Source organism: Gambusia affinis, linkage group LG07 (assembly GCF_019740435.1).
Source record: "Gambusia affinis linkage group LG07, SWU_Gaff_1.0, whole genome shotgun sequence".
NCBI classification, from domain to species: domain Eukaryota; kingdom Metazoa; phylum Chordata; class Actinopteri; order Cyprinodontiformes; family Poeciliidae; genus Gambusia; species Gambusia affinis.
This window is the reverse complement of record NC_057874.1, coordinates 25,934,557-25,952,303: the sequence shown is the minus strand read 5'-3', so window position 1 is coordinate 25,952,303 and position 17,747 is coordinate 25,934,557. Positions and strand designations below refer to the sequence as shown.

Here is a 17,747-nt window from a genome sequence, read left to right as displayed (position 1 = left end):
AAGATGACAATGCCAGGGTTCATCGTGCTCAAACTGGAAGAGTGATTCAGGGAGTGTGAGACATAATCTTCACACATGGATTGCCTGCCAAAATGATGTTCAACCCCACTGAGAATTGTTGGGATATGCTGGCGAAGGCTTTGTGCAGTATTCAAATTCTACCATCATCAACATGCCACACTGGATGGAAATGAATCTTAAGACATTAGAGAATCTTATGGAAACAATGCCATGGCATGTAGCGTAATCAAAGCTAAAGGTGATCCGACAAAATATTAGTGTGTTGTTAGAATCCAGTGTGCACGCAGGATTCTAACAACGCAGAAAACAGATGTACAAATGACCTTCAATTACCCATTATGTGAAATTTCTATTTATAATAATGTTTGCCCCATTTATAAAATTACTATTTCTATTTAAGTGCTTTACAATGACTGTTCTGGGAAACTGAATTTAACATAATGTTTATAATGAGCTCTGGTAGAGGGAATACATTAGAATAGTAAAGGTACATTTAATATGGAGACATGATTTATTTCTAAGCTGTAAGGTCTTTAATGCTACCTTAACAAATAATTTAAAGCTGAGTCACAATTGCTTAATCATATATCACACTTAAGACTTACCAGATATGCTTACAAGTCCAAAAACATTCCTAAAACAATTTTAGTGTGGTGAATGCATTGTGGAGTAACATATATTGATGTAAAAATATTATACATAATAAGATATTATTAGTACTAATGGGTCCCTTTCAGTAACATCCAAAACAACTTTTGCATGACTGAACCCTTAAAACACATTTCATATTGTATATGCATGAAGAGACCGGTTGCACATATACCATGGTAACATTAATATGTTTGACAAAACCAGGAACAAATGCAACCTTTTTTTATTACAATTTTCTAATCTTTGATAAACAAAACAATTCATATGACTTTGGTGGATCACTTTATTGAAAAGGGTGGCAGCTTAAAATCCATACAAGTTTCCATCATTGATTTGAAATGCAGTGAGGAATCTCATGGTTCTGGCTGATTCTCGATGTTACTAGTCCACTTTATTCTGTAAAGAAACACATTTTTATCTTCATCATGCCTCATTTGCAGCATGGACTCAAATGTTTCAACATGACATCTTGGTACATTTCTCTATTTCATGAATCTTAAACATTCTTTTATAGCTTACCTCTAACATTTAGTGTCATGGAGGACTCGGCGTTCCCTAGTTTGTTCTCAATGATAACTTTGTATTCCCCATTGTCTTTGGGTCCCACTCGTAGTATTAACAATGAGCAGACTCCACATACATTTGTTATGTGGTAGTTTGTGTTTGTGTTGAGGCTGATGTTGTTGTGGTACCAAGTTACATGGGGCACTGGGTCACCTTTTACTGCACAGCTCATGTAGCATTCATATCCTTCAGGAGCTGTGCGTCTCTTCAAGGGGATAATGAATGATGGAGGTGACTCAAAATCCAGGGCTTTCATCTGTGGCATGTCAACTTTGAACTTTCCTGAAAGATAAATTCATTAATGTTGCTGCAAGACAACATGATGTATTGGTAATACCAAAGTAAAAATCAAGACCCCACATGTTTTACTCACTGCTGTTTATAACTAGAACTGTTTAGATGATTTCAGTAGATGGTGCATTGGCTTAAGTTATTTACAATATGCCCACATAAATATTTGTCATCGCTGCTGTAACAGTAATCTGTTTCATGTAAAGCCATGCATGATGTTAAGTCCCTTCTGTTACTTTCTTTGTTTACACCACATTTAGTGAGCCAGTTGCAAAAATCATGCTTTGCTTCAAAAGCAAATATATTTTACAAATTAAATGCCACCAACACACCTTGCTAAAAGATAACTTCCATTACTAGAATTGCATATGTATATGCATTTCTTTTTGTGAATGTATTTTTGCGTTCATTTGTTGTCTCTTTTAAATTGTCTCAAAATTCACACAAACCTTTTTCCTTTTTTAAAGCAAACACAGGGGACTCAGATGGTGGTGACAGGCCCATGTCGTTTTTCGCAAACACTCTGAAGTAGTACTCCCGCCCAGGCATAATGTTGACAACTGTGAACTTGTTGTTAAAAAGGTTGTCAGCTGCTGTCCTCCAAGTGCGCTTGAAGGAGTCCCTCTTGGACACCATGTAGTGTATTCTGTCATCTCTTTTCTCATCTGGAGATGGAGCCCAGCATAGAGTCACTGTTCCTGGTATTTTCTCATCCAGCTCTACGGGGCCTGGAGGCTTGGGGTCATCTAAAAGAAAATTAGGTCACAGATATATAGAAAGGCTGATGAAGCCCCCTTTAAATTTAGGATTTTTTTCTTCAAAGCTGAATTGGTTCCCAGTATGAAGGGTTTTTGAAACCTTTATTCCCTGATCAGATTTTTTTTTTTTTTGTCAAAAATGTCCTGTGGTTGAAAGTTTGGTTAATAAGATGTCAGAAAAATGCTGCAGTGACTGATTTTATAAATTGCTTTTTCTTGAATGTATAGAGAGTTTGTGTTAAGCTTACACTGTTTTCAGAACTACAGTTAGCAAGTAAAATATGGCATGTCTGTAACCCAATATGGCTAAACTAGAACGTAGCCTTCATCATGTTTGTGCTGATCTATAAAAAGCATAAAAAAATAAATGGCGTAATATTTGGCAGAAAATCTACCACTAAATTTTGTGGATGTTTTACCAAAGTTTATAGGTCAAAATCAAAAAGACAATAAAATATCTTAGAAATAAATCTAAATGTAATAATGCATGAAATATTACCTTAGCATCAGAAGGAATAATTGTTCCTTTTCTGTTTTAAAGAAAGCAATCACATCATGTTATGATGCCCTGAAATTATGGTTTTGACCTTATTGCTGGATGACAGTAATATGTGCAGGTATAATGAATCTGAAACCAATGCTTACAATATTCCTTTAGTTATGTAATTTGAATAGTTTAATAATTCTAAAACACTACATAAGAGTTCGGTAAAATCCCACTTGTAACTATATACAACTGATTTGGCAACAAAAACTCCAAACTTTACATTCTTATGTGTGGACAAAGCTGTTAGAAGTGTCTTCAGGTTTCTGCAGTTCTTGGCAGCAGGATGGGATTTTTTTTTATGCATTTAATTGGCTTTACAGATTTGATCTGCATTTTTATCACTGTGTAGGACCAATATTGTTGAAGACATCCATATATTGATAAGACATTTTAAATAAATGTTTTTTCACTTCAACATTTAATCTTATGTGTGATTTCTTTCTAAGCTTTGCTCTTTTCATTGAGATGTACAGCCAAATCTGAATACTGGACTTTTACCTGTAACTCTGATTTCTACACTGAAGCTTTCCTGGCCAACAATGTTCTTGACAGTGATCATGTAGATGCCGCTATCTGATCTCTCAGATGTGGGAATTAACAACTGAGATCCTCTATCTGAATTGGTTATAGTCACATGTTTGAGCAAAGGAATTCCATCCTTAACCCAAGAAATGTCAGGCATCGGAGAAGCCTGTAGATGATACAAACAAAATAATGACCAAAAATATTGGATGAGGCACATTTTCACACAAGCATGGTAGATGATTTTATACCTCAAAGTTGATGTTGACTCGAATAGTGTTTCCAGATTTCACCACCATCAAGGTCTTCATGTTGCGGTCCTTGAACCTTGGTCTCACTGTATGTTAAATTTAAAAATCTAAGTTTAATTTTATTTTTTTTTTACAAGATAGCAGACTAATATTGCTACATTATTTATTTTGTACTGTCAGGGCAGTATGACAGGGAAAAACGGTATGTGCTAAATGCGTTCATAAATCAGATCCATATCCTGAGCTGTGGTCATATTTACTGTGCACATTTCATTGGTCTAATGTCCTTCCTGGTGAATCATCCACAGTGTAGTATGACCAGATTTAGAAAAAGTTGAACCTTCAGCACAAAGCTTCTCACTGTGTGTTGCATAGAATTCTTTTGCTAGAAATCAACCAAAACAAATGACTTTAATAGTTGTAAAATGTTGGTTTTAATTAAATTAAATTTTGTTTGTTTTGGACAATCATAATTTTATTCTTGTCAACATTTTCCATCGTTAATTGGCACTATTCACTATTCCAACTTTGAAACTGCAAAATTACACTACACAAAGACCAGAAAAACTGATTTGGTGACTATTTGTTACATAATTATAAGCTAATTAGAAAAAACCAAAAACTTACAGTCTTTGGAAGAATTTTTGTGAGACACTTTTGTGAGTACTGAATACATATTTTGATAAAGACATTATATAATGCCAGAAATAAAATAAAAATAATAATAATCTTGTAGTGTTGGTAGGCTTAAACTAAATTTCTTACCAGGAGGTGGCATGGCAGTGATGTAATTATCAAAGCCTCGAGGATCCCCATTTCCACCATAATTTGTGGCAATTACTCTCACCCAGTATGCAGCCATTGCCTTGAGGCCCAGCACGGTGTAGGAAGTTAATCTAATTGGTGTGGCATTGCAGCGGGTCCATTCAAGGCTCTCTATTGGTCTGATTTCCACATAGTAACCCTGGGCTTCATCTTCTATGCCTTTCACTTCCTTTGGTTTAGTCCACGCCAGTGAAAATGTGGTGTAACTTGAAGATGTTATCTTAAGGTCTATCACTTTGCCAGGAGGTTCTGAAAGCAAATAAAAGTATAACTATAGTCCCATTTAAGATTTTTATTTTCTGTGTGTAAAAAAACAAACAAAAAAACCCCACAATTCAGGAGTAATTTGTGGCTGGCTTACTCTTAGGATCTCTTGCAATAACTGCCTCACATGGAATACTGGGTTCTCCAGCACCAGATAGGTTGATGGCAGACACTCTAAATCGATATTCTGCACCCTCAAAAATATCTTTCACTGCATACTTTGTATCTGAGAAGGAAGGGAAAAGCTGCTATTATGCAATTCACTGTCTTTATTCAAGTTGGCATATGCCACATACTGCTAAAAACCATCACTCTTTAAGCTGTTGTAGCTTGCGTCATACCTGTAATTGGCCCATTTTGATTTACAAGGTTCCAGTAATTTGTGCCTGTCTTGTTCTTTTCCAAGTTGTACCCCATAATTTTGGTTCCCCCTGTGTCACAGGGTGGACACCATGACAGATTGATACAGTCTTTGAAGGCACTTGCCACTTTGGGTGCTGTTGGTGGTCCAGGGTAACCTGTTGCAAAAAGAATAGATTTTTATATTTAGTTTTATTTTTTGTGGAAGTCTGGGTATGAGCATAGCAACTGATTTCCCTGATTATGCATTTGAACATATGACCATTTGCAAGGTAGGAAATCTCATTTCACTATTGGGGAGGGACAATAAACAAGGAATTTGTTAAGAACAATATTTGGGGGGTCGGAAAAGTTACAGGGAAATATAATGTAAAATGTGGTTTGAAAAGTTTTTAATGTGTTTATGCTGCACTAGTTACTTATTAGTGCAGATGGCAATGCACATCTCTTTTTTAGTAAACAAATTGTTGAGACTCAGAAGTTTAGATATGAGTTCGGTTCAGTGTCACTAATTTAATTTCTGCTACAACTTTACAAAATCCTAAGGCTCTAAATAAAAATAAATATTGATTTATTGTGTAGTGACTCAATACAAGTTATGTGTTATTTAAATAACAATTTGCTAAGTTGCTTTCTTTTTAAACCTTTTCTGGTTTTGCCATGTCCTGGATGACTGAGAACCAAGAATTAATAAATATCTGGGAAATCTAACTTAATATTAATGCTCAAAGCACCAGGGCTTTTATGGAAAAATATTCAGATTTATTTATTTATGGTACTTGTTTTTCTTTTTGTGATTTTAAAGGCTCTATGTTGAAGATGGTAAGAAAGAAAGGCATACCTTTCTGTTTTTCTATCTGCTCTCGGCTCCCACACCAACCTGTCGACTAGTTGTAACACTCAGCCCCTCTCTTCTGTTTGAGGTAAGAGTTAGAGAGCTAAATACGATTTAAATATTTGCTACGTTTAACAAAAAAGCTTAAGTCTATCAAAGAAATGTAGCCAGTTTTAGTAGTTTTTATTTCCATGACATAACAAGGCTGTTTATTATGATTCAGCCAATGTAATGAAATAACAAATTACCGTACAATCAGATTTTTATTGCTAATGTGTTTATTCCTATTACGCAGTGAAAATAAATAAAAGGTGTTGCATGTCTATTGCAGTAAGCGTTTGCTTACTGGAGGGTTTTTGGTTTGTGCTGGAGAGCCACAGCTAGCTCACCTCTTCAGCGGCGCTAGTGGAGCCGGTGTCCTTTGCAGCATTATTATTGGTCCTCCCACACTTTGGACTGAACCATTGTTCTTAGATGAATGGCAGATTTGATTTGCTCTTTGTTTCTTTTGCCTTTTCATATTGATATTGTTTAATACAAAGGTTTCTTTTATGATTTTTGGGGGGGCGAGCAATTCTAGACTTTTCCAAGATTGGGGGTGTCCGGACCATCTTGGGATTTCCTTTCATGACCATTTGCAATCTTTGATCATTTCACACTTGACTTGTTACTATGGCTAACGTCTTATCAATGTGTCAAAAGTTGAGCACCTTACACATTTAGCCACAATATACCACTTTTTCATAGATATAAATTTGGCTCTGTTAGAAGACTTACGTAATACACCAGCTGGTATGTCCTCCGTCTGCAGGTAATCACTGATGCCTTCAGCATTCTTGGCTCTAATCCTGTAACAGTATCTTCTTCCAGGGTCCACATCAGTGTCCTTGTAGCTATGGATAAAAGGGATCTCTCCCAGATTTGACCATTTATTTCGTCCCACCTGTCGCCGTTCTATGATATAATTGGTAACTGGACAGCCACCGCTGTCTTTTGGTGGTTTCCATTTGAATTCCACAGAAGTAACCGCACTTTCGGTTATTTCAACAGGACCTTGTGGCAGTGTTGGTTTGTCTGTTGGCAAAATGGGTGGAGTTTATGGTTTGCTAAGGGTAAAAGATTGATCTATTCTTTTGTCAATGTAAACCTACCAAGTACAATAAGCCTTGACACAGCTTCTATGACGCCAAACTCATTTTTAATTTTGATTTTGACTTCTCCGGTATCTTTTCTTTGACATTTGGTGAGGCGCAGTCGACTCTCAGTATCTGAAGTGTCAATTTTCACATTGACCGCAGGCAGAAGCTCGTCGTCATTCTTGAACCACTGTATGTTCATTGGTGCTCCACCCGAGAAAGGCAGCTTCCACTCAGCATTGTCACCTGCCTTAACAATCACTGGATTTGTAAAGTCACCTAGAGCATCAGGGTCAAGTCTTGGTGGGTCTGTAGTGTGGAAGGAAAAACAAGTGTTTTTTTTGACAGAGTTGCCATTAAAATCTTATTTCAAAATTGTTGTTATTCTGACCTTGGACATTCAGTGTTGCCTCTGATTTGCGTCCTTCAGCTTCAAAGTGATACACAGCAGTGTCATCTTTTTTACAGCACTCAATCATTAATATGTGACAGGCTCCATCTTTGATTATCTTTACGCCATCTTCCTCTGTCAGCTTATCGGATAAACAAAAACATACCAAGAATTAGAAAAACCTTAAGACAGTTTTGTGTAAATGATTAGTAGGGTCAGGGTTATGAAAAGGTTTCATTGTAGCTGTACTAAACAATTATTTTATTGATTTACCAGCTTTCCATTTTTATACCAGCGTCCTTCAGAGGTTTCACTGTTTAGTTTGCAGGACAGCTCTGCTCTGTCACCAACTTTGGCATTTATATCTGACAGACCTCTGACAAACTGAGCTCCTCGGTCTGCATGTTGACAATGGGACAACGACAGGAAAAAAACTTTTAGACAACTTCTGGTCTCTTTAACGTCATATGAAAACTGATTGCTCACCATCTTAACATTTTCAAACCTAAATATTTAGGCACATTTTTCAGGCTTCTTTGCAGACAGGCACACTTTTCTTAACGGTTTAAGCAATAACATTTTCTTACAATTCACTTCTTTGCTAATATCATAAATAGATTTCTGACTAAGTCAAACATTTAATCTTACAAATATATATATTATTATGGATGAGTAGATGGATTCTAGAACTGAAATAGTGTACACCGTGAACCTATTAAAGTATTGTAACTTAAGTAAAATAATACGTAAGGAATTTTTTTGGCCAAAACATTAATTAGGCAAAAAAAAAAAAAATCACTTTTGGCAAAACAAATGACTTAGCCCATTATTTTAAGAAGATGGTGATATTTATCCTAACAGTTTTTATTACAGTTAAAACTGTTTATTATTATCATTATTCCATCTAACTGGTTTATTTTTGTCAATAATTGTGGTAATTGTACAGGTATCGCTGTCAGTGATATATTTCGGAGCTAGCACATTTGTATGAACTTATGAACTAATTTTCATTATTTGATCAAAGTTTTACCTTTGGCAGAGTCAGAAACCAAAACAGCAGCTCTGGATTGCTTCTTTGTCTTGTCATTGCCATCATCTCCTAGGAGGTTTTTATTCTTGCCATCTTCATCGTTTCCTTTTCCTGTTCCATCACATATACCTTCACCATTACCATCTCCACCATTACCATCTCCACCATTACCATCTCCACCTTTCCCTCCTACTCTTCCTTCTTTGCCATCTTCTACTTTTTCCTGTGCATCTTTGTCTGCACCATCATTTTCAGCCTTTGTTTGCTTTGCTGTGTCCATTTCAGTGTTTTCTTTTGGAAACTTCTCCTGCTCTTCTGAGATCAGCTTAGACTTATCACTGGGTTTGGTGCCCTTATGCCCACTTGAATCAGCTGAATGACAGTTAGCACACATGCAAGATAAGAGAAAAAAAATCAGTAATGACAAGATGAAGCAATTTTTGCGGACCCTGGATGAAGATTAGATTTAATTTATATTTGATAATATAGACATATACCAATATTTTGGAGTGAAAAAGGACAATATACCTTGGACTGTGAGTGAGGCACTGCTGGAGGTTATACCAGCAATGGCATAATATGCTCCCTTATCTGCCATTTGGCAATCTTTTATTCTCAGGGTGTGAGTAAGTTTGTCCTCCGAGATGGTAATCTCATATTTACCACCATGTTCCAGTGATGCATCCTCTTTTGACCAAGTTATTTTGTTGAGAGGTGTTGACAAAACACACTGAAAGATTGCATCTTCATTCTCAGTGACTTTACTGTCCTTGATTTTTGCTACAAACTCCACATCGGGTACTAGGAGAGGTGAAAAAGGCACAATGCATTATTTCTAATAAATTCCCAATATAGCTGTACTGATTTTAAGTGTAATAATTAGGGCTTACCTTGAAAGTCTGTTGTAAGAACATTGGTCTCTTCAACATCAACTTGATAAAATCCAGCGTCCTCTCGCTGAGGGTCTTTGATGCTGAAAAGATAATTTATTCCAGTTTTCTGAAGGCTGTGCTTTGAGTTTTTGTCATCATCATATGGAATCAAGGTCCCATCCTTGTCAAAAATAAGATTTTTATTTTGTTGAAGATTTTTTTGGATCATTCAGATGTTTTTATGCTTAAATAAGACATTTTATTTCACCTTGTATAAATTAACTTCACTGTTGGGATCTCGTAGTTTCATATCAAAGCTAAATTCAGCTCTTCCAGACGCTTTCACTTCAATTTGTTTCATATTGTCCAGATTTTCTACAACCTATGATGTAAAGATAAAAAAAATACATTAATACGGCTGCAGAGTTGCTTACTATTGGCAACTCATAGCATTCAATGTATGCCTTTTCATATAAAATATATAATTATGCCCAGTTTTAGCTGAAGGCCATAAAAGCCTCATGCAAAAAAAGAAATTACTCAAATCAAGCAAATGTGTCTTGTGTCTGACAAAGGTGCGACTCAAAATACAAATTGATTTCTGTCAGAAAATGTATTTTGCTGGTTGAAAATGTATTCTCTCTATTTGTACAGTTATTAATAATATCAGTCAGCACCTTTGATTGTTCATCTTCCCTCTCCTTTTTTATCTGTTTGAGTTTCTTCAGTAACCAGCGGAAGTCAGTAACACCAAACTCCAAACAGATTCTTTCATAGTCTTTCTTTGGTGCACTCAGAAGCAGTTCCAAGAGTTTAGGATCAATTTCTCCCTCTTTTTGTGGAGGGAGTTGTTTTTTCCTGGTGGGTACAGTTCTGAAAAGATATAAAAGTAAATATCTTCCTTTAGGTTTTATAGTTTTAAATTACTGATAATTCTTAAAGTAAAGGTGAACTTACGTTTTCTTAAGCATAGATCTGAAATCTTGTGCGGCCTGCCCATTTGACACATTTGCTAAAATGCAAAAAATTATTTTAGGGGGAAAAGTTGATGAAAGTCAGTAAGTGAAAGATACATCATTCAGTAATTACAGCTTGACAGACAAAAAATATGCATCTTCTTATTTATTATTTACATTTCGTACCATTCTGTGGTTTCTTCTTGAAGCCTGTTTAAGAAACACAAGCAACAAAAAGGACAAATAACTAGCTGTGGTGTAGTAAAATTCTTTTGTCTTATAAAAATATGAACTCATACCTTCAACAACATTCAGGGTAACTGCACAGACTGCTTGTCCATACTCATTTGTTGCAAAGCACTTGTAATTGTCCGCTTGGTCAAGTTTAACATTTACTATCTGACAAAGTGACAATAAAGACAACATTTCAGTAGAGGTTCAAGAAAATACTTTTTTTGCCCCCCAAACAATAACTTTTTATAGCTGTATTACATGCTCTTAGGAAAAGTCTTAATTGTTTTTCTTTAAGCAATGAATTTATAAGTAAATCTGTATTTTTAAGGAAATGTCATGTAATTTTAATTTTCCTATTAATAATGTGATTCTATATTTGAGCATTTCAGGTACTACATGTTGCCCTAGGTTGCAAAATACAAGCATTTCAGATTTGCAAGGGAGTTTCTTCTCCAGGGAAACTATACAGCCATCCTTCTTTTTTCCCAACTTTTACTTCAAGCCATGTGTTGAATGTTCAGACTTTTTGAATATTGCCATTAGTTTGTGTTGCTAAAAGCTCAGATCACCATACATTTTGGATTTGATATGTTGGCAAAAGCAGAAATAGGATTTTTTTTTTTTTTTGTATTTACCTCAAGAACATGTTCTCGAGCTCGTTCGTCATATCGGGTGCTGTACTTTTCTTGATCATCCATTTCACCCTTGTTGCAAGCCCATGTAACAGTTGGTGGTGGCTCGCCACTAACCATAGCTTTAAAAAAGGCTTTTTTACCTGAAGAAAGTTAAAACAACAACAGATGGGAAAGTCCAAGTGGCATTTGAGCATTTTATTATTTTGTTTTGTATATTGTGAGGTATTTTACTTTACCCTCTTGAACAGTTGTAGTCATTGGTTTCCTGGCAAAATCTGGTGTAGATTTTCCTGCAGGAAGTCGCTCTACAAACTGAGTGATCATAACCCCAGGGACTCGGGACCTTTTCTTGATGGCCACTGTTGGGATTTAAAGAAAAAATATTTAATATGGAAGAATCGTGGTTGTATATTTGAATGGAAGTGAAATAATATGCTGGTGAAACAACAGAAAGCAGCATGCAGATATCTCCAACACAACCCAGAGTGAGGTAAAGAATGTAGTTAATTTTGGGTTATCAACAATATGTGTAAAACTAAACTTTTAATTGAAATTAGATTAAATTGGATTGAAATTAGGTTGAACATAAGATTAACTTAAAATTTCTAATGTTAACCATAAACCAAAACCTCATTTTCATCTATTTATTTAAGCAGCAACATTAATCTCCATATAATCTGGCATAAACGCCACAGTGAAAACATTTGTTTCTAATTTATTACCCCTTTCACCTTTTGTCAAATTATATCCTCCAACACTAACAAAGTTTAATATTTTAAGTAATAGGTCTAAACAAGTTGCACATAATTTTAAAATATTAAGGAAAATATTGTTCAAGTAGTTTTTTTTTTAAAGAAAAGGGTATGATTCTTCTACAACCATCATATGACCAGTGTGCCTTCCTCTTCATACTTGCTGTCTACCCTGCATTATTTTTGGGAAACTTTTGAGTGGAATTCTCCAGGTTTTCCCACCTGAGCTGTTGATCTCTGCTCCTCTTCTAGAGTTAATGTGACCCTGCTGGGTTTTTCACTGATTAATGCTCTCACTGCTTGACTTTAATTTTAGGTGGATGGCTATGTGTTGGTAAGTTTACAATTATACTAGGTTATACATTTTATGAATAATTTCACAAATTTCATTTCACAATTTTTTCCTGGCCCAGGTAAGCACTATTATGTGCTTTTCTATCAAACGTTAGCCCAATAAAACACATTGACATTTGTAGTTGTCAGTTTAACATCAGAATAACACCAGGGGTCACTGTTGACTTTCCTTTTTTGCCAATACCGATAGTTGTCTACATGTTGACAAATCATGTTTATTTATTTGATGTATTAAGATACCATTTTATTTGTCACTCCTTAAAATATTTTTTTTAATTTCTAAATGTACAAATGTATAAATTTTTGCCCAAATAAAGTATATTCTCAGAATTTTTCCAGCCTTGTTTTAAATGTGTATGACAGCTTAGTAGACAACATAAGATTTAACCAAAAGCTACTGCAAACACAAACACCAGCAGACCATCTGTTTCAGTGCATCACCTCTGAACTGCTCCTGGTACCCTCTAGCTAGAACATTAAGTGTATCTCTGTTGCTGCTTTACATGAATAAATTAGTGATCTACTTACCATATAGCACTGTTTTGTGAAATGTCAAACTTGCCAACAAACTTCTGCTGACTGCGACTTATTTGACACTAAAAGTTTTCACACTTGTTTAGTTTTAAAAATCATGTACAAACTTGCTAGGAGCTTACTTAGAATTTTTTTTTATTGTGAACATAATTTTATGGGAAATCAGTCAAATTAGTATAAGCAAGTGATTCTTTTTTTTTTTTTTTTTTTTACAAATATACAGTTAAGTCCAGCTTATTTATTATTGCACTTTGTCCTCTGAGTCATTTTTATACTAAGCATTTGGCATAATTATTTCCCCAGCTGGCATACTGCAGCTTTAGAACATGCATTGAATATTCATCAAATTGTGTGTCATCTCTCCAGGGGGGATGGTTTATGTTCTTGTATCATCTGAATGCAGGGAGGATTATTGTAACCTTGTTCCTTAAGCATTGATTCTCTCAAAATCCACGTCTGTTCTGATAGCAGTCTTTCGTTTTCTTCTGCATACCAATTGCTCCCAGAAGAACTGTTGGATTTAGGCGGCAGCAAACTTGAGGATATCTTCCGTAGGAAAATGTGTTGGCTGTTCTTGTAGATATTCCTGCCATAAACCATTCCGAGCCACCGCTTTTTGCCTTGAGAATTACTGTGAGTTGCTTTAAGACACTTTTAAGTAGTCTTTCTTGAAAATAGAAAACCAAATGGTACATTCATTTCCTACATAAAATGTATACCATCAACAAAACCATATATAAGTTAAGTTCAGCGTTTTAGAATTATATTAGAATAAATGGATTAGCTTCTATGTGTTGCATACTTGTTTACATGGTTTAATTTACTTTTTGTTATCAATGAAAGTAAAAAATGTTGTGAATGATAAAGTTGCTTCAACGCTGTTTGTTTTAAGCTTAATTGCTTCAATTCCTGAAGTGTGAGCATACTGTTTATCATGTACATAAAAACTGTGTGTTATATCAGATAATATTCTCAGCATATTTACCCGTTTAATTTTGTAGTAGGAACATCTGCCAAAATGAGAGTGAAGGCCATGTATATCATTAGCTCTTTCCACACAACAGTTCCTTCGTATCAGCTAATAAAAACATGTCCTTGTGAAGCAGCTGATGTTCCACTTTCTTATTTACACACAGTCACTGATGCAAGTCATTGCATTTATAAAATTACCTGTGCGATAAGCCAGAAAAGAACAACATTGTGTCGAGAGGAGGATTACTTTCACTGCTCACCTATTCTGCTCATGCATGCATTGAATATTCGGTTCAGATTTGTGATTTCCTCCATGGTTAGGGCGGAGCAGAGGTGTAATTCTAATGGATTTTCTTCAAAGTTTCTCATTTCATCTTTGTTTTTTCTAAGTATGCTACCAATGGAGTGAGAGGATTTTCAGGGTTGTCTTCAGGGCAAAGTAGTGGTGTTGGTTTGTTGTATTTATAAGCATTTTTAAATGTCTAATGTCTATAATTTAGTGATATTTAGCACACAGTTATCTAATAAATATGCTGAATAATTTCCCAAACTTTGTACACAAAATTCATGTAAACCTGTGAATCTCCACAATTTGGAAATCTTTTATTGATTGTCTCATAATTGTTCCAAATGTTTTGCTAACAATCATCCACACACACACACACACACACACACTGATACCTATGAGAACAATTTATTAAAACATTTTAACTTAATAATTAGGACTGGATGAAGCAGCTGGAGTACCAAAAAGGAACCCACTCATGCATTTGGGAAAACATGGAAATTCCATGTAGAAACACCCTATTAAAAACCCAAGGCTATTTTGCTGCAAGGCACCAATGCTAACTACTCCAACAAGTAGTCCATCCAGAAAACAAAACTCACACACAACAGCTACAAAAACAAGTAATTAAACTTACCTGAGCATTTTGGTTGCTCTTGGGGAATTTTAGAACTCATTGTAGCTTTTGTTTGTTGGTTGTGACTGAATTATTGATGTCTTTTGGCTAAAGTAGAAAAAAAAAAAAAAGATTATAAAAACTGAACTGCAGTTGTGACATATGTTTTATTGTGGTCTGTATTTATTCATATGGCTATCTTATTTATATTTTTAACATTTTTGGTGTTTCCTTTCCTTAGTTTATTATTTATTGCATATATTAAGTCATTTTCTTCTGAATTTATATATATATATATATATATATATATATATATATATATATATATATATATATATATATATATATATATATATATAAAATGAGAATTAATCATGATCTTAGAATTTATTTAGTCATTACAGTTATCATTCTTGAGCGACTCTTCCCTCATGGCTTCAAATGAAACCCAGTGTGACACCTAAAAACAGGGCCATGGCACAGGAAAGGTTAAAAACACCGTCTTGATCTTCTCATGTGGCAAATGTTGCCATATGACATCAGTCTGTCAATTGGGATGGCTTTAGTGCTGCGTGACTTGTGGAGACAGTTGGAGACAAACTGAGAAACTGTAAATGAGGAATGTGAAATCCCACCTAGTGCCTCGCTTGCCAGTAATTTTAACTGCTTTGGGACCAAACATAGCAAGGCATGTTGTAGCAACCAGACAAGTAAGAGGCACATTTTAAGTTAACATTAGGCCTTTTCATGCCTTAGGTTGTTTTGTGTCTTTATATAAAAAAAAAAAAAGACATTTAAACCATATTTTTAATGAAATATTGATGTTGAAGCCCACAAAATATTTTAGTAGAATTGTCATACTACAGCTATAATAGCTGTATTGTTTTGAAGCATAAAAGAAATAAATCTTTTTTTTATTGAGTTTTATGGCCAAATTTTAACAAACTATAAAATGCCATTCCACAAATTCCAGTAAATCAGAAGAATGGAAGTATAGGGGTCAGTATTTTTGTAGTTCAACGATTCTGATATAAATAGAGAATAAAGACTTTTTAAGTAAAAGACAAAATAGACAAAGTTGTAAAAAAAATATTTCAGTGAGGTTTTCCTTTTTGTTCAGAATTTTTTTGAGATTTAAAAATATAGAGTGTATTTTTTCAAAAGGTGCAAATGTCCTTCAACATCTATGGCTTTGGAAAAAGTATATTAAACCTTTGATGTGTCACAAACTCTGTTTGACAAAATGATCACAGACTCCTGCTCACTCGTAAAGGTCACATTCCTCTGTCACTTTCTTTGATCATAAGTAAGGGTGTTTTCAGGAAGTTCAAACTATGTTATAAACCTGCGTATAGCATGTCAGGCTTTATTTCTTTAGATTTTTTCTCTTTAAATGATCGAATGTATTAAATGTTTGAGAGTAAATCATGTCTCTGTCAGTTATGTTGGCATTTGACATTATGACTCCTTCAGTTTGCCATGAACAAAATTCCTTTAGCATAGCATGTGACATATAAATATGTCGTTCAATAATGTCAATGAAGTCTACTTGTATAAGTCTACTGAATGACAAACGCAGTATTTACCTTGACAAAAACAAGTTGGAACTATCAAATCTGAATGGTTAATCCTTTATCAAATTGTTTCAATAATTCTGCTAGTTTTCTGACAATCTGAGTAATTTATGAACTAATTAAAACAGTGTTTCAGTTTTCTAATTATAGAAAAGTTTATACTTAATTACTGATCTTAGAAGTTTTTTTCTGAATTAATAAGAAATCACACTTACTTTCAGCTCTCACTTGTTTTATCGCAGATAAACGTGTTTTAGCTTCTGCTCCTCTCACTAGGCGATATTGCAGATGTGGCTCCCCTTTTTGTTTGGTGATTAAAGTTTGGAATGCTTAATAACTCCTTACATGGTCACTTTGTAAATCCTATTTTACCACAGCGTGAAATGATATCTCTAGGAGAGCGATCACTCTCCAGTTGGCACTGAACAGTCTTTATAACTGTTCATTCAAACTCATACTAGGCTTATAGAGTCATCTGCTTTCTATCATTTATATTAAGATCATAAAAAAATGTCAGCAATATATATTAATATCAGGAATGTAGAATTATGATAAATTGCTATGCATCACTACATTTGTAATGGACATCACAGTACCACACAGAATCTGGCATATAAATCTCCATTACATGTGTGTTTTAGTTTTCCTCATTCAACATACAACACCGTCCACAAGCTTTTCATTGGCAGCATCATACCCTTTTAGTAATGTGATCACTCAAGTATGGACTTTATTGGTCTATTAAGATCAATATGATACATTTTACTTAGTAAAATGATCCAATTTTGTTGGTATTAATGGATCCCCTGTTCCAATAATTATCCATATGCATCAGCTGGAATCTCACAGCAGGCCTGTGGCATTTTATTGGTCACACTGAACCTGCTGTTGCATTATAAAAAGACACTTAATCATTGAGCAGAGATTTTTTTTCAGCTTATATTGTCATCGGTTAAATGCGCATGAAATTTTCAGACTGTGTGAGAAGTAAGTAACCCCAAGCTTGTTAAAGAAAGTGACACAGCTGAGAAGGAAGCCTGATGACATTTGTGCAGATTAACAGAAATGTTACCCCTGACCTGGTGGAGAACATGAGGTAATCTCTCAGATATAGTGCCAGCAGACATTTTGCTCATGAAAAAGTCTGAAATTATTACATCTAAAACTTTCTTCTCCTGGCTTAGCTGTTTGTGAAACAGGTTGCTAGTCTGCTTGTGCTGGATGTAGGAATATCAACAGAATACTCATCTTAGTTTGTAGAATGAATGCAGTGTTTATACAATAATTATAAAATCTTAGAACTGTTGCCTTAGAACGACGTAGATATAATCATTTTAAGGTTTACAGGCATGTTGGCATGTGGATGTATAAATCCAAGACCAGTGTGTACTTTAAACATGAGAATTTATTAATTCTGCTAGAGAGACCTTTACACTTTCAAAGATTTCTTTTACATATGTTCCCATTGTTTTTATTACTTCCACTATCCTGTGGTCAAGGTCTGTACCTTTTCTCG

General features: G+C 34.8%; 1 protein-coding gene across 2 annotated transcripts; it reads right to left on the bottom strand.

Moving 5' to 3' along the window:
• Positions 1-945: 945 nt before the first annotated feature.
• Positions 946-16,488, bottom strand: LOC122833457 (immunoglobulin-like and fibronectin type III domain-containing protein 1). 2 transcript variants are annotated; one of them, XM_044121017.1, is made up of 24 exons: positions 16,447-16,488; positions 14,679-14,765; positions 11,380-11,502; positions 11,144-11,283; positions 10,574-10,673; positions 10,452-10,484; positions 10,276-10,330; positions 9,996-10,191; positions 9,587-9,700; positions 9,337-9,499; positions 8,975-9,247; positions 8,447-8,818; positions 7,690-7,814; positions 7,417-7,558; positions 7,041-7,334; positions 6,667-6,963; positions 5,036-5,212; positions 4,792-4,920; positions 4,371-4,679; positions 3,606-3,691; positions 3,331-3,523; positions 1,977-2,273; positions 1,192-1,518; positions 946-1,068 (listed from the first exon to the last, which is right to left on the bottom strand). In XM_044121017.1, the coding sequence occupies exons 2-24, from the start codon at positions 14,716-14,718 to the stop codon at positions 1,064-1,066; spliced, it is 3,990 nt and encodes a 1,329-aa protein (XP_043976952.1). In that variant the 5' UTR covers positions 14,719-14,765; positions 16,447-16,488; the 3' UTR covers positions 946-1,063. The 2 variants fall into 2 exon arrangements, with proteins under 2 accessions (XP_043976952.1, XP_043976953.1); XM_044121018.1 differs by having other exon boundaries at positions 10,461-10,484.
• Between the last annotated feature and the right edge of the window lie 1,259 nt (positions 16,489-17,747).

Bases quoted from the DNA above. Each gene is read 5' to 3' on its own strand.
- LOC122833457 (XM_044121017.1), bottom strand. From the start codon at position 14,718: ATGAGTTCTAAAATTCCCCAAGAGCAACCAAAATGCTCAG. The intron at 10,192-10,275 runs GTAAGTTCACCT...ATATCTTTTCAG, and splicing joins AGATCTATGCTTAAGAAAAC to AACTGTACCCACCAGGAAAA. The intron at 9,248-9,336 runs GTAAGCCCTAAT...CACCTCTCCTAG, and splicing joins TCTTACAACAGACTTTCAAG to TACCCGATGTGGAGTTTGTA.